Here is a 26,753-nt window from a genome sequence, read left to right as displayed (position 1 = left end):
CCGGCCCCTAGAGACATTTACACCACCGGCCGCTAGAGACATTTACACCACCGGCCGCTAGAGACATTTACACCACCGGCCGCTAGAGACATTTACACCACCGGCCGCTAGAGACATTTACACCACCGGCCGCTAGAGACATTTACACCACCGGCCGCTAGAGACATTTACACCACCGGCCGCAAGAGACATTTACACCACCGGCCGCTAGAGACATTTACATCACCGGCCGCTAGAGACATTTACATCACCGGCCGCTAGAGACATTTACATCACCGGCCGCTAGAGACATTTACATCACCGGCCGCTAGAGACATTTACACCACCGGCCGCTAGAGACATTTACACCACCGGCCGCAAGAGACATTTACACCACCGGCCGCTAGAGACATTTACATCACCGGCCGCTAGAGACATTTACATCACCGGCCGCTAGAGACATTTACATCACCGGCCGCTAGAGACATTTACATCACCGGCCGCTAGAGACATTTACATCACCGGCCGCTAGAGACATTTACACCACCGGCCGCTAGAGACATTTACACCACCGGCCGCTAGAGACATTTACACCACCGGCCGCTAGAGACATTTACACCACCGGCCGCTAGAGACATTTACACCACCGGCCGCAAGAGACATTTACACCACCGGCCGCTAGAGACATTTACATCACCGGCCGCTAGAGACATTTACATCACCGGCCGCTAGAGACATTTACATCACCGGCCGCTAGAGACATTTACATCACCGGCCGCTAGAGACATTTACATCACCGGCCGCTAGAGACATTTACATCACCGGCCGCTAGAGACATTTACATCACCGGCCGCTAGAGACATTTACATCACCGGCCGCTAGAGACATTTACATCACCGGCCGCTAGAGACATTTACACCACCGGCCGCTAGAGACATTTACATCACCGGCCGCAAGAGACATTTACACCACCGGCCGCTGGAGACATTTACACCACCGGCCGCTGGAGACATTTACACCACCGGCCGCTGGAGACATTTACACCACCGGCCGCTGGAGACATTTACACCACCGGCCGCTGGAGACATTTACACCACCGGCCGCTAGAGACATTTACATCACCGGCCGCTAGAGACATTTACATCACCGGCTGCAAGAGACATTTACTGTAACGTGGTGAGGTTGGACACAGGTGCAGAGAAGAGACCAGACGAGGAATCAGTGGTTAAGAATAAACATAAAAGGCCTCCCGGGTGGCCCACTGCATCGCAGCGCTAGCTGCGCCACCAGAGACTCTGGGTTCGCGCTCTGTCGCAGCCGGCCGCGACCAGGAGGTCCGTGGGGCGACGCATAATTGGCCTAGCGTCGTCCGGGTTAGGGAGGGTTTGGCCGGTAGGGATATCCTTGTCTCATCGCGCACCAGCGACTCCTGTGGCGGGCCGGGCGCAGTGCGCGCTAACCAAGGGAGCCGGGTGCACAGTGTTTCCTCCGACACATTGGTGCGGCTGGCTTCCGGGTTGGATGCGCGCTGTGTTAAGAAGCAGTGCGGCTTGGTTGGGTTGTGTTTCGGAGGACGCATGGCTTTCGACCTTCGTCTCTCCCGAGCCCGTACGGGAGTTGTAGCAATGAGACAAGACAGTAACTACTAACAATTGGAGACTATGAAATTGGGGAGAAAAAAGGGGGAGAAAAATAATACAATTTAGAATGGTGTCGTCTGCGTAGAGGTGGATCAGAGAATCACCAGCAGCAAGAGCGACATCATTGATATATACAGAGAAAAGAGTCAGCCCGAGAATTGAACCCTGCAGAGACAGACAGAGCCTGGGCTCGAACCCGGAGTCTCTGGTGGCACAGCTAGCACTGTGATGCAGTGCCTTACACCACTGCGACACCATTCTGTATACATCTGGCCCTTCTTTGGACACTGTGTTAACAAACCTCCAAACGAGCTTCAATGCCATACAACTCTCCTTCTGTGGCCGTCAACTGCTTTTAAATGCATGCTCTTCAACCAATTGCTGCCCTCACCTGCCCTCCCGTCCAGCAGCACTACTCTGGACGGTTCTGACTTAGAATATGTGGACAACTACAAATACCTTGGTGTCTGGTTAGACTGTAAACTCTCCTTCCAGACTCACATTAAGCATCTCCAATCCAAAATTAAATCTAGAATCGGCTTCCTATTTCGCAACAAAGCCTCTTTCACTCATGCTGCCAAATATACCCTCGTAAAACTGACTATCCTACCGATCCTTGACTTCGGCGATGTCATTTACAAAATAGCCTCCAGCACTCTACTCAACAAACTGGATACAGTCTATCACAGTGCCATCCGTTTTGTCACCAAAGCCCCATATACTACCCACCACTGTGACCTGTATGCTCTTGTTGGCTGGCCCTCGCTACATATTCGTCGCCAAACCCACTGGCTCCAGGTCATCTATGATTCTTTGCTTGGTAAAGCCCCGCCTCACTGGTCACCATAGCAACACCCACCCGTAGCACACGCTCCAGCAGGTATATCTCACTGGTCATCCCCAAAGCCAACACCTCTTTGGCCGCCTTTCCTTCCAGTTCTCTGCTGCCAATGATTGGAACGAATTGCAAAAATCGCTGAAGTTGGAGACTCATATCTCCCTCACTAACTTTAAGCATCAGCTGTCAGAGCAGCTTACCGATCACTGTACCTGTACACAGCCCATCTGTAAATAGCCCACCCAACTACCTCATCCCCATATTGTTATTTTATGTTGTTGCTCTTTTGCTCCCCAGTATCTCTACTTGCACATCTATCACTCCAGTATATAGTATTTTCACCACTATGGCCTATTTATTGCCTTACCTCCCTAATCTTACCACATTTGCACACACTATACATATACTTTTTTTATTGTGTTATTGACTATGTTTGTTTATTCCATGTGTAACTCTGTGTTGTTTTTGTCGAACTGCTTTGCTTTATCTTGGCCAGGTCGCAGTTGTAAATGAGAACTTGTTCTCAACTGGCCTACCTGGTTAAATAAAGGTGAAATAAAAACTAAAATAAAAAGTTAAACTGTACATAAAACTTTTATTCTTATTTTCCCTAAGTAACAGCTATATATTGCATGTATGTGCCGGACTCAATTTATTGCGACTTTTTCTAGCTGTAAATTGAACCATATTTTCTATATTACTTTGTTGATATGAACTATGCACCATCATCTCCAACACTACTATCTAGTGTTCATAGGCAGTAAAGTCATTTGACCACTTTCACGTTTGAACACTTGTAACGTTGCGCAAAAGACGACCACCAGAGCGCGCACTAGTACTAGGCTACAATATTACCGGGGCGCGGGAAGGGTGTACCGTGAACTATACCGGAGATGCATTAAGGGAAGTTTGCGCTCCTTTATCCTCTGTCAATGTTTGTAAACTCGCACGCGCACACACACACACGGGAAGCAGAATTTCCACATTCCGTTTGGAGTTGTACAGTGCTGGAAGGGACACACCTTCACTGGAGAGCCCCAGGAGAGAGGAGGGAGGGATTAGTTAGTTAGTTAGCTTGACGTGATAAGGAGGGCTTGGCTTCTGTGTCTGCTGTTGTAAGCGTTTTACACTTGGACACATACAGTACGGGCTGTGGAGGACAGGTTGACAGCCATGGTCGTTGGCTGTGCCTGGACATTTAGTGAAGACCAGGCAACAGGTTGACAGCCATGGTCGTTAAAGGTAAGACAAATAATACACTCATTTACATATGTGTTTATTAGAAATGGGGAATAGCAAGAAAGTAAATTGTGATAGTTAATGAACGTGTTATTGTGGTTTGTAATATTATATTCAGCGCTGAATTATCTTTGTGTTTACAGTACCTGCTGCATCCGTAAGTAATTAGTTTGTTTTGGTTTATTGTCATATATATATATATTTTTTTTTAAGTAACATCTAAGTTCAGTTATTGTGAAGTACTCGTAACCATTTGGTAAAGCAGGAGATGATCCCCTTGTAACTAAAGTGTTTCACTTGTTAATTTATGTCTCTCTAACTTTCAGTCCAGTGGATGTAATGAAGTATAAATCTAGTCTAGTTAAGGGTTCCGCAGCTAAATTGGTCAAACCTTATTGTTGGTACGAAAATGCTAATTCCCGTGAGATGATATGGCCTAGGAGGGTGCAACCTTGCATGATGGTAAATGGCCAAAGGCCACACCCTCTGACATGCAATCCCCAATGCCAATTGGCCAGATGGTGGCGCTATAACAAGCAGGTTGAACATGCACAATTTGAAAGCTCACGCCTCTCACACCATTTGACCTAGAGTCGTGAAGTTTTATACATCGGTCTCTCGCCACTCAAGGATGAAATTTGCCTCAGAAACCATAAAGTCCGCTTTGATGTATTTCCCGCCATTTTGAGAAAAACACTTTAAATGGTACCTCCCTGGCACCGAATGACCAATCGGCACGAAACTTGATACATGGCATGTATTTTTTTAACCTTTATTTTACTAGGCAAGTCAGTTAAGAACAAATTCTTATTTTCAATGACGGCCTAGGAACAGTGGGTTAACTGCCTTGTTCAGGGGCAGAACAACAGATTTTTACCTTGTCAGCTCGGGGATTCAATCTAGCAACCTTTCGGTTACTAGTCCAACGCTCTAACCACTAGGCTACCTGCTCTAACCACTAGGCTACCTGCTCTAACCACTAGGCTACCTGCTCTAACCACTAGGCTACCTGCTCTAACCACTAGGCTACCTGCTCTAACCACTAGGCTACCTGCTCTAACCACTAGGCTACCTGCTCTAACCACTAGACTACCTGCTCTAACCACTAGGCTACCTGCTCTAACCACTAGGCTACCTGTCTCTAACCACTAGGCTACCTGCTCTAACCACTAGGCTACCTGCTCTAACCACTAGACTACCTGCTCTAACCACTAGGCTACCTGTCTCTAACCACTAGGCTACCTGCTCTAACCACTAGGCTACCTGCTCTAACCACTAGGCTACCTGCTCTAACCACTAGGCTACCTGTCTCTAACCACTAGGCTACCTGTCTCTAACCACTAGGCTACCTGTCTCTAACCACTAGGCTACCTGTCTCTAACCACTAGGCTACCTGTCTCTAACCACTAGGCTACCTGTCTCTAACCACTAGGCTACCTGCTCTAACCACTAGGCTACCTGTCTCTAACCACTAGGCTACCTGCTCTAACCACTAGGCTACCTGCTCTAACCACTAGGCTACCTGCTCTAACCACTAGGCTACCTGCTCTAACCACTAGGCTACCTGCTCTAACCACTAGGCTACCTGTCTCTAACCACTAGGCTACCTGTCTCTAACCACTAGGCTACCTGTCTCTAACCACTAGGCTACCTGCTCTAACCACTAGGCTACCTGTCTCTAACCACTAGGCTACCTGCTCTAACCACGAGGCTACCTGCTCTAACCACGAGGCTACCTGCTCTAACCACTAGGCTACCTGCTCTAACCACTAGGCTACCTGCTCTAACCACTAGGCTACCTGCTCTAACCACTAGGCTACCTGCTCTAACCACTAGGCTACCTGCTCTAACCACTAGGCTACCTGCTCTAACCACTAGGCTACCTGCTCTAACCACGAGGCTACCTGTCTCTAACCACTAGACTACCTGTCTCTAACCACGAGGCTACCTGTCTCTAACCACGAGGCTACCTGTCTCTAACCACTAGGCTACCTGCTCTAACCACTAGGCTACCTGCTCTAACCACTAGGCTACCTGCTCTAACCACTAGGCTACCTGCTCTAACCACTAGGCTACCTGCCTCTAACCACTAGGCTACCTGTCTCTAACCACTAGGCTACCTGCTCTAACCACTAGGCTACCTGCTCTAACCACTAGGCTACCTGCTCTAACCACTAGGCTACCTGTCTCTAACCACTAGGCTACCTGTCTCTAACCACTAGGCTACCTGCTCTAACCACTAGGCTACCTGCTCTAACCACTAGGCTACCTGCTCTAACCACTAGGCTACCTGCTCTAACCACTAGGCTACCTGCTCTAACCACTAGGCTACCTGTCTCTAACCACTAGGCTACCTGCTCTAACCACTAGGCTACCTGCTCTAACCACTAGGCTACCTGCTCTAACCACTAGGCTACCTGCTCTAACCACTAGGCTACCTGCTCTAACCACTAGGCTACCTGTCTCTAGCCACTAGGCTACCTGCTCTAACCACTAGGCTACCTGCTCTAACCACTAGGCTACCTGCTCTAACCACTAGGCTACCTGCTCTAACCACTAGGCTACCTGTCTCTAACCACTAGGCTACCTGCTCTAACCACTAGGCTACCTGCTCTAACCACTAGGCTACCTGTCTCTAACCACTAGGCTACCTGCTCTAACCACTAGGTTACCTGGCTCTAACCACTAGGCTACCTGCTCTAACCACTAGGCTACCTGCTCTAACCACTAGGCTACCTGCTCTAACCACTAGGCTACCTGGCTCTAACCACTAGGCTACCTGCTCTAACCACTAGGCTACCTGCTCTAACCACTAGGCTACCTGCTCTAACCACTAGGCTACCTGCTCTAACCACTAGGCTACCTGCTCTAACCACTCGGCTACCTGTCTCTAACCACTAGGCTACCTGCTCTAACCACTAGGCTACCTGCTCTAACCACTAGGTTACCTGGCTCTAACCACTAGGCTACCTGGCTCTAACCACTAGGCTACCTGCTCTAACCACTAGGCTACCTGCTCTAACCACTAGGCTACCTGCTCTAACCACGAGGCTACCTGCTCTAACCACTAGGCTACCTGGCTCTAACCACTAGGCTACCTGCTCTAACCACTAGGCTACCTGCTCTAACTACTAGGCTACCTGCTCTAACCACTAGGCTACCTGTCTCTAACCACTAGGCTACCTGCTCTAACCACTAGGCTACCTGCTCTAACCACTAGGTTACCTGGCTCTAACCACTAGGCTACCTGCTCTAACCACTAGGCTACCTGCTCTAACTACTAGGCTACCTGCTCTAACCACTAGGCTACCTGCTCTAACCACTAGGCTACCTGCTCTAACCACGAGGCTACCTGCTCTAACCACGAGGCTACCTGCTCTAACCACTAGGCTACCTGCTCTAACCACTAGGCTACCTGCTCTAACCACTAGGCTACCTGCTCTAACCACTAGGCTACCTGCTATAACCACGAGGCTACCTGCTCTAACCACGAGGCTACCTGCTCTAACCACTAGGCTACCTGCTCTAACCACTAGGCTACCTGCTCTAACCACTAGGCTACCTGCTCTAACCACTAGTCTACCTGCTCTAACCACTAGTCTACCTCTCTCTAACCACTAGGCTACCTGCCGCCCTGTATTGACCAAGGTCTCTCAACGCTAAATTGTGCAGGCTAGTATTTTAAACCACATGGCCGCTACTGACCAATAAACAATCATGTGGGCGTGGTCTGGCACAAATGCAATTAAATCCGACACCGGTATTCATATTGTAACAGAACATGCTCCAGACACTGTCAAGACTAAACATAACATAACTTAACATATACGAGCACATTCAGATCGACCACACGGGGGCGCTATAATGGACACATGTTTATATCTCTTAATCTGTTTGATTCAGAGTGATATAAATTTGATACACATGCTCAGGGATATGAGTCTAGCTAACCTGTAAAGTACGGTTCACTTATGCCACATGGTGGCGCTGTTGAAACGATTCATGCAAGCTCATTGCGGCCATATTGTTTGAGCTCGAGTCCTGGAAAATGTTTTAATTTAAAGACATGGGTACATAGATGATATATACTGCATTTTCCAATCGGTCCAGTGTTCCTGGAGAAGAAGACGTTGAAAGTAGTTTCAACATCATTGAAAATGGTCCAAAATACCTCAAAAGTATTCTGCAAGATCTGTTCGATGTTGAGTTCTGATATTTGGCAAGCGTGGTAAACAGTACAGCAGTAGCTCATCCTAGGGCAATGTGTCCAATATGTCCTGATGTTGGCACAGTGGGCACACAGCTGAACCCCGGCAACGGGGTTTACACCATACTGTAACGCCATACTGTTAGACCATACTGTAACGCCATACTGTAACACCATACTGTTAGACCATACTGTAACACCATACTGTAACACCATACTGTAAGACCATACTGTAACACCATACTGTAACACCATACTGTTAGACCATACTGTAACACCATACTGTAACACCATACTGTAACACCATACTGTTAGACCATACTGTAACACCATACTGTAACGCCATACTGTAACACCATACTGTTAGACCATACTGTAACACCATACTGTAACACCATACTGTAACACCATACTGTAACACCATACTGTTAGACCATACTGTAACACCATACTGTAACACCATACTGTAACACCATACTGTAACACCATACTGTTAGACCATACTGTAACGCCATACTGTAAGACCATACTGTTAGACCATACTGTTAGACCATACTGTAACACCATACTGTAACACCATACTGTAACACCATACTGTAAGACCATACTGTAACACCATACTGTAACACCATACTGTTAGACCATACTGTAACACCATACTGTAACACCATACTGTAACACCATACTGTTAGACCATACTGTAACACCATACTGTAACGCCATACTGTAACACCATACTGTTAGACCATACTGTAACACCATACTGTAACACCATACTGTAACACCATACTGTAACACCATACTGTTAGACCATACTGTAACACCATACTGTAACACCATACTGTAACACCATACTGTAACACCATACTGTTAGACCATACTGTAACGCCATACTGTAAGACCATACTGTTAGACCATACTGTTAGACCATACTGTAACACCATACTGTAACACCATACTGTAACACCATACTGTAACGCCATACTGTAACGCCATACTGTAACGCCATACTGTAACACCATACTGTAACACCATACTGTAACGCCATACTGTTAGACCATACTGTAACGCCATACTGTAACACCATACTGTTAGACCATACTGTTAGACCATACTGTAACACCATACTGTAACACCATACTGTAACACCATACTGTTAGACCATACTGTAACACCATACTGTAACACCATACTGTAACACCATACTGTAACACCATACTGTTAGACCATACTGTAACACCATACTGTAACACCATACTGTTAGACCATACTGTAACGCCATACTGTAACACCATACTGTAACACCATACTGTTAGACCATACTGTAACACCATACTGTAACACCATACTGTAACGCCATACTGTAACACCATACTGTTAGACCATACTGTAACACCATACTGTAACACCATACTGTAACACCATACTGTTAGACCATACTGTAACACCATACTGTAACACCATACTGTAACACCATACTGTAACACCATACTGTAACACCATACTGTAACACCATACTGTTAGACCATACTGTAACACCATACTGTAACACCATACTGTTAGACCATACTGTAACGCCATACTGTAACACCATACTGTAACACCATACTGTTAGACCATACTGTTAGACCATACTGTTAGACCATACTGTAACGCCATACTGTTAGACCATACTGTTAGACCATACTGTAACACCATACTGTAACGCCATACTGTAACACCATACTGTAACACCATACTGTAACACCATACTGTAACACCATACTGTAACGCCATACTGTAAGACCATACTGTTAGACCATACTGTTAGACCATACTGTAACACCATACTGTAACACCATACTGTAACACCATACTGTAACACCATACTGTTAGACCATACTGTAACGCCATACTGTAACGCCATACTGTAACACCATACTGTAACACCATACTGTAACACCATACTGTTAGACCATACTGTAACACCATACTGTTAGACCATACTGTAACACCATACTGTAACACCATACTGTAACACCATACTGTAACACCATACTGTAACACCATACTGTTAGACCATACTGTAACACCATACTGTTAGACCATACTGTAACACCATACTGTAACACCATACTGTTAGACCATACTGTAACACCATACTGTAACACCATACTGTAAGACCATACTGTAACACCATACTGTAACACCATACTGTAACACCATACTGTTAGACCATACTGTTAGACCATACTGTAACACCATACTGTAACACCATACTGTAACACCATACTGTAACACCATACTGTAACACCATACTGTTAGACCATACTGTAACACCATACTGTAACACCATACTGTTAGACCATACTGTTAGACCATACTGTAACACCATACTGTAACACCATACTGTAACACCATACTGTAACACCATACTGTTAGACCATACTGTAACACCATACTGTTAGACCATACTGTTAGACCATACTGTAACACCATACTGTAACACCATACTGTAACACCATACTGTAACGCCATACTGTTAGACCATACTGTAACACCATACTGTAACACCATACTGTTAGACCATACTGTTAGACCATACTGTAACACCATACTGTAACACCATACTGTAACACCATACTGTAACACCATACTGTTAGACCATACTGTAACACCATACTGTAACACCATACTGTTAGACCATACTGTAACACCATACTGTTAGACCATACTGTAACACCATACTGTTAGACCATACTGTAGCACCATACTGTAACACCATACTGTTAGACCATACTGTTAGACCATACTGTTAGACCATACTGTAACACCATACTGTAACACCATACTGTTAGACCATACTGTTAGACCATACTGTAGCACCATACTGTAACACCATACTGTTAGACCATACTGTAACACCATACTGTAACACCATACTGTAACACCATACTGTAACACCATACTGTAACACCATACTGTTAGACCATACTGTAACACCATACTGTAACACCATACTGTAACACCATACTGTAAGACCATACTGTAACACCATACTGTAACACCATACTGTAACGCCATACTGTAACGCCATACTGTAACGCCATACTGTTAGACCATACTGTAACACCATACTGTAACACCATACTGTAACACCATACTGTAACACCATACTGTAACACCATACTGTTAGACCATACTGTAGCACCATACTGTAACACCATACTGTAACACCATACTGTAACACCATACTGTTAGACCATACTGTAACACCATACTGTAACACCATACTGTAACACCATACTGTAACACCATACTGTAACACCATACTAACACCATACTGTTAGACCATACTGTAACACCATACTGTAACACCATACTGTTAGACCATACTGTAACGCCATACTGTAACACCATACTGTAACACCATACTGTAACACCATACTGTAACACCATACTGTAACGCCATACTGTTAGACCATACTGTAACACCATGCTGTTAGACCATACTGTAACACCATACTGTAACACCATACTGTAACACCATACTGTAACACCATACTGTAACACCATACTGTAACGCCATACTGTAACGCCATACTGTAACACCATACTGTAACACCATACTGTAACACCATACTGTAACGCCATACTGTAACACCATACTGTAACACCATACTGTAACGCCATACTGTTAGACCATACTGTAACACCATACTGTAACACCATACTGTTAGACCATACTGTAACACCATACTGTTAGACCATACTGTTACACCATACTGTAACACCATACTGTAACACCATACTGTTAGACCATACTGTAACACCATACTGTAGCACCATACTGTTAGACCATACTGTTAGACCATACTGTAACACCATACTGTAACACCATACTGTAACGCCATACTGTTAGACCATACTGTTCGACCATAGTGTAACACCATACTGTAACACCATACTGTAACACCATACTGTAACGCCATAGTGTAACACCATCGAAAGATAAATCCATTTTTTGTGCAAAAAGGGTTTAGAAGAAAAAGTCCAGAGAATTCCAGAATATAATAACGCTGTTATCTTGGAGGAAACTTCCAAATAGAAAGATAGGGCGAGAGAGAGAGGTAGAGGGAGAGGGAGGCTGTGAGAGAGAGAGAGGTAGAGGGAGGCTCTGAGAGAGAGGGGGGCCGAGAGAGAGAGGGAGAGGGAGGCTGTGAGAGAGAGAGGGGTAGAGGGAGGCTGTGAGAGAGAAGGGGGCCGAGAGAGAGAGGGAGGCTGTGAGAGAGAGAGAGGTAGAGGGAGGCTGTGAGAGAGAGAGAGGTAGAGGGAGGCTGTGAGAGAGAGGGGGGCCGAGAGAGAGAGGGAGGGAGGCTGTGAGAGAGGGAGAGGGAGGCTGTGAGAGAGAGAGAGAGGGAAGAGGGAGGCTGTGAGAGAGAGAGAGGGAGAGGGAGGCTGAGAGGGAGAGGGAGGCTGAGAGAGAGGGAGGGAGGCTGTGAGAGAGGGAGAGGGAGGCTGTGAGAGAGAGAGAGAGGGAGAGGGAGGCTGTGAGAGAGAGAGAGAGGGAGAGGGAGGCTGAGAGGGAGAGGGAGGCTGAGAGAGAGAGGGAGGCTGAGAGAGAGAGGGAGAGGGAGGCTGTGAGAGAGAGGGAGAGGGAGGCTGTGAGAGAGAGGGAGAGGGAGGCTGTGAGAGAGAGGGAGAGGGAGGCTGTGAGAGAGAGAGAGGTAGAGGGAGAGGGAGGCTGTGAGAGAGAGAGAGAGGTAGAGGGAGAGGGAGGCTGTGTGAGAGAGAGAGATAGAGGGAGAGGGAGGCTGTGTGAGAGAGAGAGGTAGAGGGAGAGGGAGGCTGTGTGAGAGAGAGGGAGAGGGAGGCTGTGTGAGAGAGAGAGGGAGAGGGAGGCTGTGTGAGAGAGAGAGGGAGAGGGAGGCTGTGTGAGAGAGAGAGGTAGAGGGAGAGGGAGGCTGTGTGAGAGAGAGAGAGGTAGAGGGAGGCTGTGTGAGAGAGAGAGAGGGAGAGGGAGGCTGTGAGAGAGAGACATAGAGGTAGAGGGAGGCTGTGAGAGAGAGGGGGGGGGGGCTGTACACGATCTAAGAGACAAGACAAGTAGGGCTTTCTAAAATTACTTCAATCAGTTATAGAACCCATTGTCCTCTATGGTTGTGAGTTCTGGGGTCCGCTCACTAACCAAGAATTCACAAAATGGGACAAACACCAAATTGAGACTGCATGCAGAATTCTGAAAAATATACTTTGTGCAATGCAAAACCCCAAACAATGCAGAGCAGAATTAAGACGATACCCGCTAGTTATCAACAGCCAGAAAGTACCTGTTAAAATTATACATCCGCCTAGAAGGAAGCGATGCCCACACATTCCACCATAAAGCCCTCACCTCTAGAGAGATGAACCTGGAGAAAAGTCCCCTCAGCCAGCTGGTTCTGAGGCTCTGTTCACAAACACAAACAGACCCCACAGAGCCTCAGGACAGCAACACAATTAGACCCAACCAAATTATGAGAAAGCAAGAAGATAACTATTTGACACACAGGAAAGAATCAACCCAAAATCAGAGCAAACTAGAATGTTATTTGGCCCTAAACAGAGAGTCCACAGTGGCAGAATACCTGACCACTGTGACTGACCCTAAACAGAGAGTCCACAGTGTCAGAATACCTGACCATGGTGACTGACCCTAAACAGAGAGTCCACAGTGGCAGAATACCTGACCACTGTGACTGACCCTAAACAGAGAGTACACAGTGGCAGAATACCTGACCATGGTGACTGACCCTAAACAGAGAGTACCCAGTGGCAGAATACCTGACCACTGTGACTGACCCTAAACAGAGAGTACCCAGTGGCAGAATACCTGACCACTGTGACTGACCCTAAACAGAGAGTCCACAGTGGCAGAATACCTGACCACTGTGACTGACCCTAAACAGAGAGTCCACAGTGGCAGAATACCTGACCATGGTGACTGACCCTAAACAGAGAGTACACAGTGGCAGAATACCTGACCACTGTGACTGACCCTAAACAGAGAGTACACAGTGGCAGAATACCTGACCACTGTGACTGACCCTAAACAGAGAGTCCACAGTGGCAGAATACCTGACCATGGTGACTGACCCTAAACAGAGAGTACACAGTGGCAGAATACCTGACCACTGTGACTGACCCTAAACAGAGAGTCCACAGTGGCAGAATACCTGACCATGGTGACTGACCCTAAACAGAGAGTCCACAGTGGCAGAACACCTGACCACTGTGACTGACCCTAAACAGAGAGTACACAGTGGCAGAACACCTGACCACTGTGACTGACCCTAAACAGAGAGTCCACAGTGGCAGAATACCTGACCACTGTGACTGACCCTAAACAGAGAGTCCACAGTGGCAGAACACCTGACCACTGTGACTGACCCTAAACAGAGAGTCCACAGTGGCAGAATACCTGACCACTGTGACTGACCCTAAACAGAGAGTCCACAGTGGCAGAACACCTGACCACTGTGACTGACCCTAAACAGAGAGTCCACAGTGGCAGAACACCTGACCACTGTGACTGACCCTAAACAGAGAGTCCACAGTGGCAGAATACCTGACCACTGTGACTGACCCTAAACAGAGAGTCCACAGTGGCAGAACACCTGACCACTGTGACTGACCCTAAACAGAGAGTCCACAGTGGCAGAATACCTGACCACTGTGACTGACCCTAAACAGAGAGAACACAGTGGCAGAATACCTGACCACTGTGACTGACCCAAACTTAAGATGTACAGACTCAGTGAGCATAGCCTTGCTATTGAGAAAGGCCGCTATAGACAGACCTGGCTCTCGAGAGAAGACAGGATATGTGCACACTGCCCACAAAATGAGGTGGAAACTGAGCTGCTCTTCCTAACCTCCTGCCCCAATGTATGACCATATTAGAGACACATATTTCCCTCAGAATACACAGACCCACAAAGAATTTGAAAACAAATCACACATTGATAAACTCCCATATCTACTGGGTGAAATACCACAGTGTACCGTCACAGCAGCAAGATGGATGAGCTGTTGCCACAAGAAAAGGTCAACCAGTGAGACAACAACACTGTAAATAAAACCTGTATTCAACTCATTTCTTCTCTTCCCCTACTAGTCATACTACAACTATTTACACATTGTTAAAATGTACATAGCTGATAATATACTATCTGAAGCGTCGTTATCCTCGATGATGTCATGTTTACTCGACATTTGATGTTGTTTTGTGTTTCTTCTCACTTTTGTTACTTGTTTATTTCACTTGCTTTGGCAATGTAAACATATGTTTCCCATGCCAATAAAGCCCCTTGAATTTAATTGAGACAGAGAGAGACAGAGGGAGAGAGAGAGAAAGAGAGAGAGAGAGAGGGAAGGAGAGAGAGAGAGAGAGAGACAGAGAGAGAGAGAGAGAGAGACAGAGAGAGAGAGAGAGAGAGAGAGAGAGAGACAGGATGTAGCAGCTCACATTGTTCTAGAATGAGATCACCACAGAGTTCTCAGAATAAACCTTCCTCCTCTGTATCAGTGAACACACACACACACACACACACACACACACACACACACACACACACACACACACACACACACACACACACACACACACACACGCTTGAAACATTTTTCGTTAGGGCAAATCAAATCTGACATTTTTAAGTGAAAATTATAAACTTTAGAACCCTTTTAAAACGTTCCTGTCATATAATCTAGGACCACAGTTTTCCTGTCATATAATCTAGGACCACAGTTTTCCTGTCATATAATCTAGGACCACAGCTTTCTTGTTATATAATCTAGGACCACAGCTTTCCTGTTATATAATCTAGGACCACAGTTTTCCTGTCATATAATCAAACACCACAGCTTTCCTGTTATATAATCTAGGACCACAGCTTTCCTGTTATATAATCTAGGACCACAGTTTTCCTTTCATATAATCAAACACCACAGCTTTCCTGTTATATAATCTAGGATCACAGCTTTCCTGTCATATAATCAAAGACCACAGCTTTCTTGTCATAATCTAGGACCACAGTTTTCCTGTCATATAATCTAGGACCACAGCTTTCCTGTCATATAATCAAAGACCACAGCTTTCTTGTCATATAATCTAGGACCACAGCTTTCCTGTTATATAATCTAGGACCCCAGCTTTCCTGTCATATAATCTAGGACCACAGCTTTCCTGTCATATAATCTAGGACCACAGCTTTCTTGTCATATAATCTAGGACCACAGCTTTCCTGTTATATAATCTAGGACCACAGCTTTCCTGTTATATAATCTAGGACCCCAGCTTTCCTGTCATATAATCTAGGACCACAGTTTTCCTGTCATATAATCTAGGACCACAGCTTTCTTGTTATATAATCTAGGACCACAGCTTTCCTGTTATATAATCTAGGACCACAGTTTTCCTGTCATATAATCTAGGACCACAGTTTTCCTGTCATATAATCTAGGACCACAGCTTTCCTGTCATATAATCAAAGACCACAGCTTTACTGTCATAATCTAGGACCACAGTTTTCCTGTCATATAATCTAAGACCACAGCTTTCTTGTCATATAATCTAGGACCACAGCTTTCCTGTTATATAATCTAGGACCACAGCTTTCCTGTTATATAATCTAGGACCCCAGTTTTCCTGTCATATAATCTAGGACCACAGTTTTCCTGTCATATAATCTAGGACCACAGCTTTCCTGTTATATAATCTAGGACCCCAGCTTTCCTGTTATATAATCTAGGACCCCAGCTTTCCTGTCATATAATCTAGGACCACAGCTTTCCTGTCATATAATCTAGGACCACAGCTTTCCTGTTATATAATCTAGGATCACAGCTTTCCTGTCATATAATCTAGGACCACAGCTTTCCTGTCATATAATCTAGGATCACAGCTTTCCTGTCATATAATCTAGGACCACAGCTTTCCTGTTATATAATCTAGGATCACAGCTTCAATGTCATATAATCTAGGACCCCAGCTTTCCTGTTATATAATCTAGGACCCCAGCTTTCCTGTGATATAATCTAGGACCCCAGCTTTCCTGTGATATAATCTAGGACCCCAGTTTTCTTGTCATATAATCTAGGACCACAGCTTTCCTGTCATATAATCTAGGACCCCAGCTTTCCTGTTATAGAATCTAGGACCACAGCTTTCCTGTTATATAATCTAGGACCACAGCTTCCTGTCATATAATCTAGGACCACAGCTTTCCTGTTATATAATCTAGGACCACAGCTTTCCTGTTATATAATCTAGGACCCCAGTTTTCCTGTCATATAATCTAGGACCCCAGCTTTCCTGTTATATAATCTAGGACCACAGAACAGATGTTGAAATAGTATCAATCACTCAAACCTTTATACTCTGTAGCCATTAGTAACCAGAGTCTCTAAGGTAGCGTTCCCAAGTGTTACCCTATTCTCTATGTAGTGTACTACTTTGGACCAGGGCCCTTTGGGATGTAACCAGGACGGTGGCTAGATAGAATTTGTATTCATGGTCCTGGCAACTGGACCTTTTTTGGAACACCATTCGTTTGGTCTTACTGAGATTCTTCTACATAGATTCTGACACAAGTCTGACAGAATCTGTGCAGAAGATCTAGGTGCTGCTGTAGGCCCTCCTTGGTTGGTGACAGAAGCACCAGATCATCAGCAAACAACAGACATTTGATTCCCGAGTCCAGTAGGGTGAGGCCGTGTGCTGCAGACTGTTCTAGTGTCATCGCCAATATTTTGATATATATGTTGAAGAGGGTGGGGCTCAAGCTGCATCCCTGTCTCACCCCACGGCCCTGAGGAAAGAAATGTGTTTTTTGCCAATTTTAACTGCACACTTGTTGTTTGTGTACATGGATTTTATAATGTCCTATGTTTTCCCCCCAACAATGCTTTCCATCAATGTGTATAGCAGACCCTCATGCCAAATTGAGTCAAAGGCTTTTTTGAAATCAACGAAGCATGACAAGACTTTCTCTCTTTCTCTAGATGCTAGGAGTGTTGGTGCATGCTGGGAACTGTATGAGTGAGTGGTGTCTGGAGTTAGATCGCCTGTGTTTTCTTTTTGTTTCCTTTTCTTGGTGGTTTTCCTCGTTCTGCTGATGAAGTGTTTTTTCAGTGGTAGAATTAGGTATATTGTATTTCTTGTTGGAATTTCCCTGGTTTTGGTGAGGATGGCGACCCACATGGGGACGCCATCCCTGTCACTTCAGCACGGCTTCAGGTGTGTCACTAGGGAGGAGTTTCTGGTCGCCGTAAGGAGAGAAGGTGGGCTATGAAAATGTTGCTTATGCTTCGCGGATGAATAAAGCGGTGGTGGTATTTCTTAAAGAAGAGCGCCTTGTTGATCGTATGGTTGAGCATGGCGTACTTCTTAAAGGTATGTTTATTCAAGTTACGCCGCTTTTTTCTCCGTCAACAAGGGTTACTGTCACGTTCTGACCATAGTTCTTTTGTGTTTTCTTTGTTTTAGTGTTGGTCAGGACGTGAGCTGGGTGGGCATTCTATGTTGTGTGTCTAGTTTGTCCGTTTCTATGTATGGCCTGATATGGTTCTCAATCAGAGGCAGGTGTTTGTCATTGTCTCTGATTGGGAACCATATTTAGGTAGCTTGTTTTGTGTTGGGGTTTGTGGGTGGTTGTCTTCTGTCTTTGTGTTCATTGCACCAGATAGGACTGTTTCGGTTAGATTAACTTTTGTTATTTTGTATTGTGTTCATGTTCAGTTTATTATTAAAACATGGACACGAACTACGCTGCGTCTTGGTCCGATCCCTGCTACACCTCCTCTTCAGACGAAGAGGAGGAAGGCTGCCGTTACAGTTACGATTTCGAATGTACCGCCTTTTATTCCCAGTGAGCTATTGGAGCGCGAGTTATTGCGGTTTGGGAAGTTTGTAAGTTCAATTAAAATTGGTCCGCTGGTTTGCAAACACCCGGCGTTGAAACAGGTTATGTCGTTTCGGCGACAGGTGTTTATGTTTTTGGACTCACCGGAGCAGACTTTAGAGTTATCGTTTAAAGTCAAGTATGACAACAGACTATATGGCTTATGCTAGTTCGGGTAGTCAACGGTGTTTTGAGTGTGGGGATGTTGGCCGTAAGCGACATGCTTGCCCGAAAAGGGAGAAGGCGGAGGGTGGAACGCAGGTGGTCCTCGTAACGCCTGGGCCCACTGATGTAGGGAGAGGTGGGCCGACAGTGGTAGAGCAGCCACAAGCACCTGTTGCTGAGGAACAAGTTGTCCATGTTGAGGGTACTGAGTTGCAACTTGTACCAGAGGGGAACATGGCGTCTGATGTGCAGCAGAAACATATTGTTGTACGAGGTAATGATGGATCTGGGGAGCCATTTCCCCAGACAGGTGAGGAGATGCCCAGTACGAGTGATGGGGTACAGGAGGGGAGTGTTGAGAGGGATGTGACAGAGGGGAGTCAGGGGTCTGTGGCCTCAGTTGAGGAGGATCAGGAGAAGGATATCGACATGTCTGCTGACATGATAGCAGCTGGCGACGAATTTACAATCTAGATGAGGTACATGGGTTCCTGGAGCAGACTTCTGGGAAATCGGCAGATTTTTTGGGATGTTGATAAGTTTGTGAGGTCAGCTGTGATGTTACAGAAGACGGTGGGGTTAGACCAGTTGAGTGAGAAGAAGCGGTTTCGCTTGAGGAAATGTGTTACTGCTGTTGCAGCAGCTAAAGGTGGTGGGAAACGTGGTCAGGTTCAGAGAACATTAAAACAATGATGATGATCATGCCTCACAGGGTGTTTTTTTCTCTTTGTCTGGTTTCTCTGTGGTTTCTTCTGCTTTTCCTTTCTCTTTTCTATATGGAGGTACTAAGGGGAGGTTCTCTCAATATTAATGGGGGAAGGGACAGAAATAAGAGGGCTTGGGTATTAGAAGTAATAAAACAGAAAAGGCTTAATGTAGTTTTCCTTCAGGAGACACATAGTGATGAGGAAAATGAGGTTGACGGGGGTATGTGGTGGGAGGGGCAGCATATACTCAGGCATGGTACTACTTTCAGTGCTGGGGTGGCCCTTTTGTTTTCCTCAGGCTTAGGGGTGGCTGTGGTATCTACAACAGAGATTGTCAAGGGACGGGTTTTATTGGTCAAGGCGGATGTTATGTTTTTATTTGTTTGTTTTTGAATGTTTATGCTCCTAATGAGGGTACAGAGCGTATTGCTGTATTTGATCAAATAAAGCAACCCTTAAGACGGTGTGACCAAGAGGGGTGTGTGGTTTTAGGGGGGGACTGGAACTGTACTGTGGATTTTACTGTTGATCGCACTGCTGAAGAACCTCACCTGCGGTCAGCCACTTTCCTGTCTGGCCTATTAACTGAGTTAGAGCTTTCTGATGTGTGGAGAGTAAGGAATGCAACAGTTAGGCAGTACACATGGCTAAAAGTTAATGAAGGTCATCACCTTATTGGTATTTTAATGTTCAGTTATTACATGACGCCATGTTTTGTGAAAAGTTTTTTGTTGTTTTGGGGATGTCATGCTGAAAAGTCAAAGTCAAAGCATTAACAGAAACAATTTAAAGTTCACACAGCCAGACATCCTGTATCTTACCCGGTCTCTCTTTGACAGACACTCTGTATTTCTTCGGGGACAACAACTTCACTGAGTGGCACTCTCTGTTTGAGAACTACAAGGCACCATGCTACATGCTACATGCTACATGCTGCCTCACACCACGGTTAGAAAACAAGCGCTAGGAGCATCCATATCCTTGAGGGTAGCAAAGCCAGACCTAATCTAGACACCCTTCACTATTTCATGTAAAAACGACCTCAGTTCTCTAAGTTCATGACTAGTCCGGGGTCATTCTGAGTGACCAGCTTCAATTCAATAGATTTGATGTACTGTTCAAGGGCCCTGATAGTCTCTTTATCTTCAATACTAGACAGAGCAGTATACTGTTGACAAAACATTCATATTTGGGCCTTCCCAACCTCTCACTATTGTCTCAAGGACTCAAAATTCCATTTTAATAACCCTACATTTTTTCCAAAACACTAGGACAGTGGACATTACAACGTAAACAGATGGTCTGCCTTCGTCTCCCTGATGGGAAGGTGACCACGGATGATGGTGAAATGCGTCAACATGCCGTGGATTTTTACTCTGCCCTCTATAAGGCGGAGGATTGTGATCCTCTGAACAGTTGTTACATGGACTTTCTCAATTGGGCCCTGAGCAGAGAGCTGCTTTGGACTCTGACATTACTCTGCAGGAGCTGTCCACAGCAGTTATGCAGCTCTCATCAGGCCGAGCCCCTGGCATCGATGGTTTACCATCTGAGTTCTGTAGCACTTTTGGGGGGGGTTTTATGAAGTGGTGTGTGAATCTTTTCATGAGGGTTCTCTTCCTGTATCCTGTCAACGTGCTGTGCTTTCATTGTTGCCAAAAAAAGGGGGATTTGGCTCTTTAAAAACAACTGTCGACCTGTTACATTGCTGTGCGCAGAATATACAATTGTATCGAAATGTCTCTCAAACAAGTTGAAAAAGTATCTGGGGCTGTTGGTCCACAAGGACCAATCTTACTGTGTACCTGACCGCTCTATCGTTGATGACTTGTTTCTAATAAGAGATGTTTTAGACATTTGTAAACTGTCTGATGTAAATGTGGGTTTGCTTACTTTGGATCAGGAGAAGGCTTTTGACCGTGTGGACCACCAGTACTTGTTCAAAACAATGAAAGCCTTGGGGTTTGGGGATGTGTTTTTGTCTTGGATGAGTTTACTGTATGCTGGGACTTCATGTATGGTGAAGGTGGGGGGTGGTTTGAGCTGCCCCATCCCAGTCCATAGGGGCACTAGGCAGGGATGCCCAATTTCAGAACAGTTATGTTGTCTAGAAATGTTTTAAGAGCGAGGCTTACTGGTTTCTCTGTGCCAGGGGTTATGAAGGGTCCCATGATAGCACTGTCTGCGTATGCAGATGACGTGACAGTTTTTATTACAGGAGGTGAGGATGTTAAGGTTCTCTCAAAACGCTCTAAAGGTGTATGAGGGGGCCTCAGCTAGAGTCAATTGGGGAAAGAGTGAATCGCTGGGGGCAGCTCAGCTTCAGACGGGGTCCGCTCCATGGTTACCAGGGGTAACTTCGATGTCTTTCAGAAAAAGAACTGGGAGGGTGTAGTGGAGAAGGTGTGTGCCAGATTGTCTAGGTGGAAATGGGTGCTACCCCAGCTTTCTCATAGGGAAAGGGTGCTGGTAGCCGGTAACCTAGCCGCTTCTACCCTGTGGCACAGACTGATTTTACAGCCACCTGATACAAGAGCTTCAGAAGACCCTTGTCAATTTCTTCTGGTCTGGACAACATTGGATTAAAGCTGCAGCCCTGTACCTGCCACTGCACGAGGGTGGGCAAGGCCTGGTGGACATCTCTTCTAGGATCATGGCTTTCAGGCTTCAAGCAGCCCAGAGACTGTTGTACAGTAACGGCTCTAGCTGGGTGGATACAGCCGACACAGTGATGAGGAGAGCGGGCTGTTTGATCTTAGACAATAACATGTTCCTCTTAAAGCTAGAGGGGGTGATATGTCTGGCCTGACTCCATTCTGTGAGGCTGTTATGCAGGTTTGGAGAGTTTTCAATATGTCCCATAAGGCCGGCACGCCACCAAGGATGTGGCTTTTGGAAGAGCCTCTTTTTTTACAACACTGCCATCCAGTCCTGTGCTGTGGGTTCAGCTAGCCTATGTTCATGCCTGTTAGGTGTGGGGTGTACTAAGATGGGTCATGTCATGTGGAGTAGGAGCAGGTTGTTGGAGGAGCTGGGAGAAAGAGCGGGAATCTGATCATCTTGCCTACTGAGGAAGGTCGTAGTTGAGGTCTGCAATTCCTTGCCAGTACTTCATCTGCAGTATGTGACCGATACTTCCAACTCTGATCGGAGGACGGAGGGTCTGGATGATGTGTTGAATGTTAGTGTTGTGGTGGGGCGTTAGAGGAGGACGTGGGGATGCTGCTTTCCTTCCATACCCCGGAGCTGGGGGAGTTCAAGGAGCTGGAGGAGTTCAAGGAGCTGGAGGAGTTCAAGGAGCTGGAGGAGTTCAAGGAGCTGGGGGAGTTCAAGGCAGTGGGAAAGTTAAAAAAATAAAATAAAATAAAAGGAACAAGTAATTAAACAACAGCAGTAAAATAACATTGTGGAGGCTATATACAGGGTGTTACGGTACAGAGTCAATGTGGAGGCTATATACAGGGTGTTACGGTACAGAGTCAATGTGGAGGCTATATACAGGGTGTTACGGTACAGAGTCAATGTGGAGGCTATATACAGGGTGTTACGGTACAGAGTCAATGTGGAGGCTATATACAGGGTGTTACGGTACAGAGTCAATGTGGAGGCTATATACAGGGTGTTACGGTACAGAGTCAATGTGGAGGCTATATACAGGGTGTTACGGTACAGAGTCAATGTGGAGGCTATATACAGGGTGTTACGGTACAGAGTCAATGTGGAGGCTATATACAGGGTGTTACGGTACAGAGTCAATGTGGAGGCTATATACAGGGTGTTACGGTACAGAGTCAATGTGGAGGCTATATACAGGGTGTTACGGTACAGAGTCAATGTGGAGGCTATATACAGGGTGTTACGGTACAGAGTCAATGTGGAGGCTCTATATAGGGTGTTACGGTACAGAGTCAATGTGGAGGCTCTATACAGGGTGTTACGGTACAGAGTCAATGTGGAGGCTATATACAGGGTGTTACGGTACAGAGTCAATGTGGAGGCTATATACAGGGTGTTACGGTACAGAGTCAATGTGGAGGCTATATACAGGGTGTTACGGTACAGAGTCAATGTGGAGGCTATATACAGGGTGTTACGGTACAGAGTCAATGTGGAGGCTATATACAGGGTGTTACGGTACAGAGTCAATGTGGAGGCTATATACAGGGTGTTACAGTACAGAGTCAATGTGGAGGCTATATACAGGAGGTACCGGTACAGAGTCAATGTGGAGACTATATACAGGGTATTACGGTACAGAGTCAATGTGGAGGCTATATACAGGGGGTACCGGTACAGAGTCAATGTGGAGGCTATATACAGGAGGTACCGGTACAGAGTCAATGTGGAGACTATATACAGGGTCTTACGGTACAGAGTCAATGTGGAGGCTATATACAGGGTGTTACGGTACAGAGTCAATGTGGAGGCTATATACAGGGTGTTACGGTACAGAGTCAATGTGGAGGCTATATACAGGGTGTTACGGTACAGAGTCAATGTGGAGGCTATATACAGGGTGTTACGGTACAGAGTCAATGTGGAGGCTATATACAGGGTGTTACGGTACAGAGTCAATGTGGAGGCTATATACAGGGTGTTACGGTACAGAGTCAATGTGGAGGCTATATACAGGGTCTTACGGTACAGAGTCAATGTGGAGGCTATATACAGGGTGTTACGGTACAGAGTCAATGTGGAGGCTATATACAGGTTTAGTCAAAGGGGTGTAGTTCTCTTACTTAACTTTTAGAAATTTGGAAGACATGAAAGAACAGTATTCGTGGACAGGGGTCTGTGGACGTGGTGGGAATGCTGGAGGGATTGTTGGCAGCGAGACTGATGGTTGAGTTTGCCTATTATAAACTGGTTAAGAACATTGGGCTGTTTATGGGTACGTTTTTTTAAACACTCTCTCTCTCTCTCACTCTTTCTCTCTCTCTCTAGAGATGTTCTCTCGGTGGGCTCTACTGTTGTTGTGTACTCTGCCTGTGATGACCGTCCACTCAGAGAGATGTCAGTGTCCAGGAGCCACTGTTTTGGGCCAGTTCCCACCTTTCCTACCCGCTGAGGCCTGCTGTCTGAACTACTCCGGTTCCACGTTCGGCAATGTTCCCTGGGCCAGGCTCACCAACGGGACCGGACTACAGGTCCTGGACCTGTCTCACTGTAACATCACTCAGATCGACCTGGAGGACACAGAGACCACACTCTCTCCTCTCCAGGAGGTCTACCTGGGTCACAACAGATTGAACACCATCCCAGGGGACTTCCTGTCAGATCTACCCAGCCTGAAGGTGCTGGAGCTGGGCATGAACCAGCTGAGGGAGCTGCCTGAGGATTTCCTCAAGGGATCTGATGGCCTCCAGGAGCTGGATCTCAGGGGGAACCTCCTCCGCTCCCTCCCCACCTCTGTCCTCTCCCTGCCGGGCCTGGCGAGGCTGGAGCTGGGGGACAACCCCTGGGACTGCTCCTGTTCTCTGGTGGAGGGGCTGGAGGCCGGTGGGGCTAGCGGGGGGGGGCAGGGAAACAACAACAACACCAGCCTGCAAGGCATCGTGGGTAACATCACATGTGCATCTCCTCTGAGCCTGGCGGGGTGGCTCGTGTGGTCGGTGGCACCGGGAGACGTCTGCCGCTCTCCAGGTCTCACCGCACTTTTCATCGTCCTGCCCCTCCTCATCCTCATCGGTCTGGTCCTCTGCTGGTGCTGCGGTAGGAAGAGGAAGAGGAAGGAGGCGCCCGCGTTCGGCTCTTCTAAGAGGAAGGCCTCTCACTCATCCAACGGCCACCGACACCACCGCCGCTCTAAGCCCCCAGCGGGAGGAGGAGGAGCGGGCAACGTCCCCGTGGTGGGGGACAGCAGCAGGGAGGGCATTTTAAAGAACCAGCTCCTCCTGCGACCCTCCTCCACCCTCCTGGCCTCCACCAGGGACATCTATGAGGAGGTGGAGATACAGCTAGGTGGCTCTGTGGAGTCTCTTCCCTCTCCCTCTCCTGGGTCGTCCTCCACAGTGGGGATCTCGGCCTGGCCGGCGTCCCAGACAGAGAGCTCCGAGATGGGCATGTGCAGACAGGCAGAGCTGGACACGGTGAGTGTGACGGAGGTGATGAAGGACTCGGCAGACAGGGAGAAGGCTTATATGACCCAGTCCACTGAATACTACAGTCTGGTGCCTGGGATGGACCTGGACGACTCAGATCACGACTCTGATCACGGCTAGGATCACGCAGCGTACGAGAGCGTTAACCTGTCGTGAAAACGGACATAGGTTCACTAGAGAGAGTGTATGTGTTGATATAATTCCAAATCAACCCCTAGCTCACCACCCCCTTGGTATGTTACACCTTGACTGAGACATCTGGTCAGGAAAAAGAGAGAATGGTATGTTACACCTTGACTGAGACATCTGGTCAGAACACTGAATAAGCAGTGAGAATGGAAAACTATTGTCTCTTTGACTGAAGAATCACAATTATCTCACAGAAAGTGATGTCACATTGAGCTCTTCAGGAAGGGCTGACATCATCACTCTGAGCTCCACTTCCTGTGGGACCAGAGAGCAGCTCAGTCCACCGTGTGAACAGGACAGGGAGAGGAGAGAACAGGACAGGGAGAGGAGAGAACAGGACAGGGAGAGGAGAGGAGAGAACAGGACAGGGAGAGGAGAGGAGAGAACAGGACAGGGAGAGGAGAGAACAGGACAGGGAGAGGAGAGAACAGGACAGGGAGAGGAGAGGACAGGACAGGGAGAGGAGTGGAGAGAACAGGACAGGGAGAGGAGAGAACAGGACAGGGAGAGGAGAGGACAGGACAGGGAGAGGAGAGGACAGGACAGGGAGAGGAGAGGAGAGAACAGGACAGGGAGAGGAGAGGACAGGGAGAGGAGAGGACAGAACAGGGAGTGGAGAGAACAGGACAGGGAGAGGAGAGAACAGGACAGGGAGAGGAGAGGAGAGAACAGGACAGGGAGAGGAGAGGACAGGACAGGGAGAGGAGTGGAGAGAACAGGACAGGGAGAGGAGAGGACAGGACGGGGAGAGGACAGGGGAGGACAG

The 26,753-nt window shown here is 46.8% G+C and overlaps 1 protein-coding gene across 1 annotated transcript; it reads left to right on the top strand.

Moving 5' to 3' along the window:
* The first annotated feature begins 3,553 nt into the window (after positions 1-3,553).
* Positions 3,554-26,371, top strand: si:ch211-106k21.5 (SLIT and NTRK-like protein 3). The gene is made up of 2 exons (XM_039003571.1): positions 3,554-3,699; positions 24,642-26,371. Exons 1-2 carry the CDS (start codon positions 3,687-3,689, stop codon positions 25,916-25,918), a joined length of 1,290 nt encoding a protein of 429 aa, XP_038859499.1. The 5' UTR covers positions 3,554-3,686; the 3' UTR covers positions 25,919-26,371.
* Positions 26,372-26,753: the final 382 nt, after the last annotated feature.

The sequence above is a fragment of the Salvelinus namaycush genome, chromosome 11 (assembly GCF_016432855.1).
Source record: "Salvelinus namaycush isolate Seneca chromosome 11, SaNama_1.0, whole genome shotgun sequence".
Taxonomy (NCBI): Eukaryota; Metazoa; Chordata; class Actinopteri; order Salmoniformes; family Salmonidae; genus Salvelinus; species Salvelinus namaycush.
This window is presented reverse-complemented; position numbering and strand designations above follow the sequence as displayed.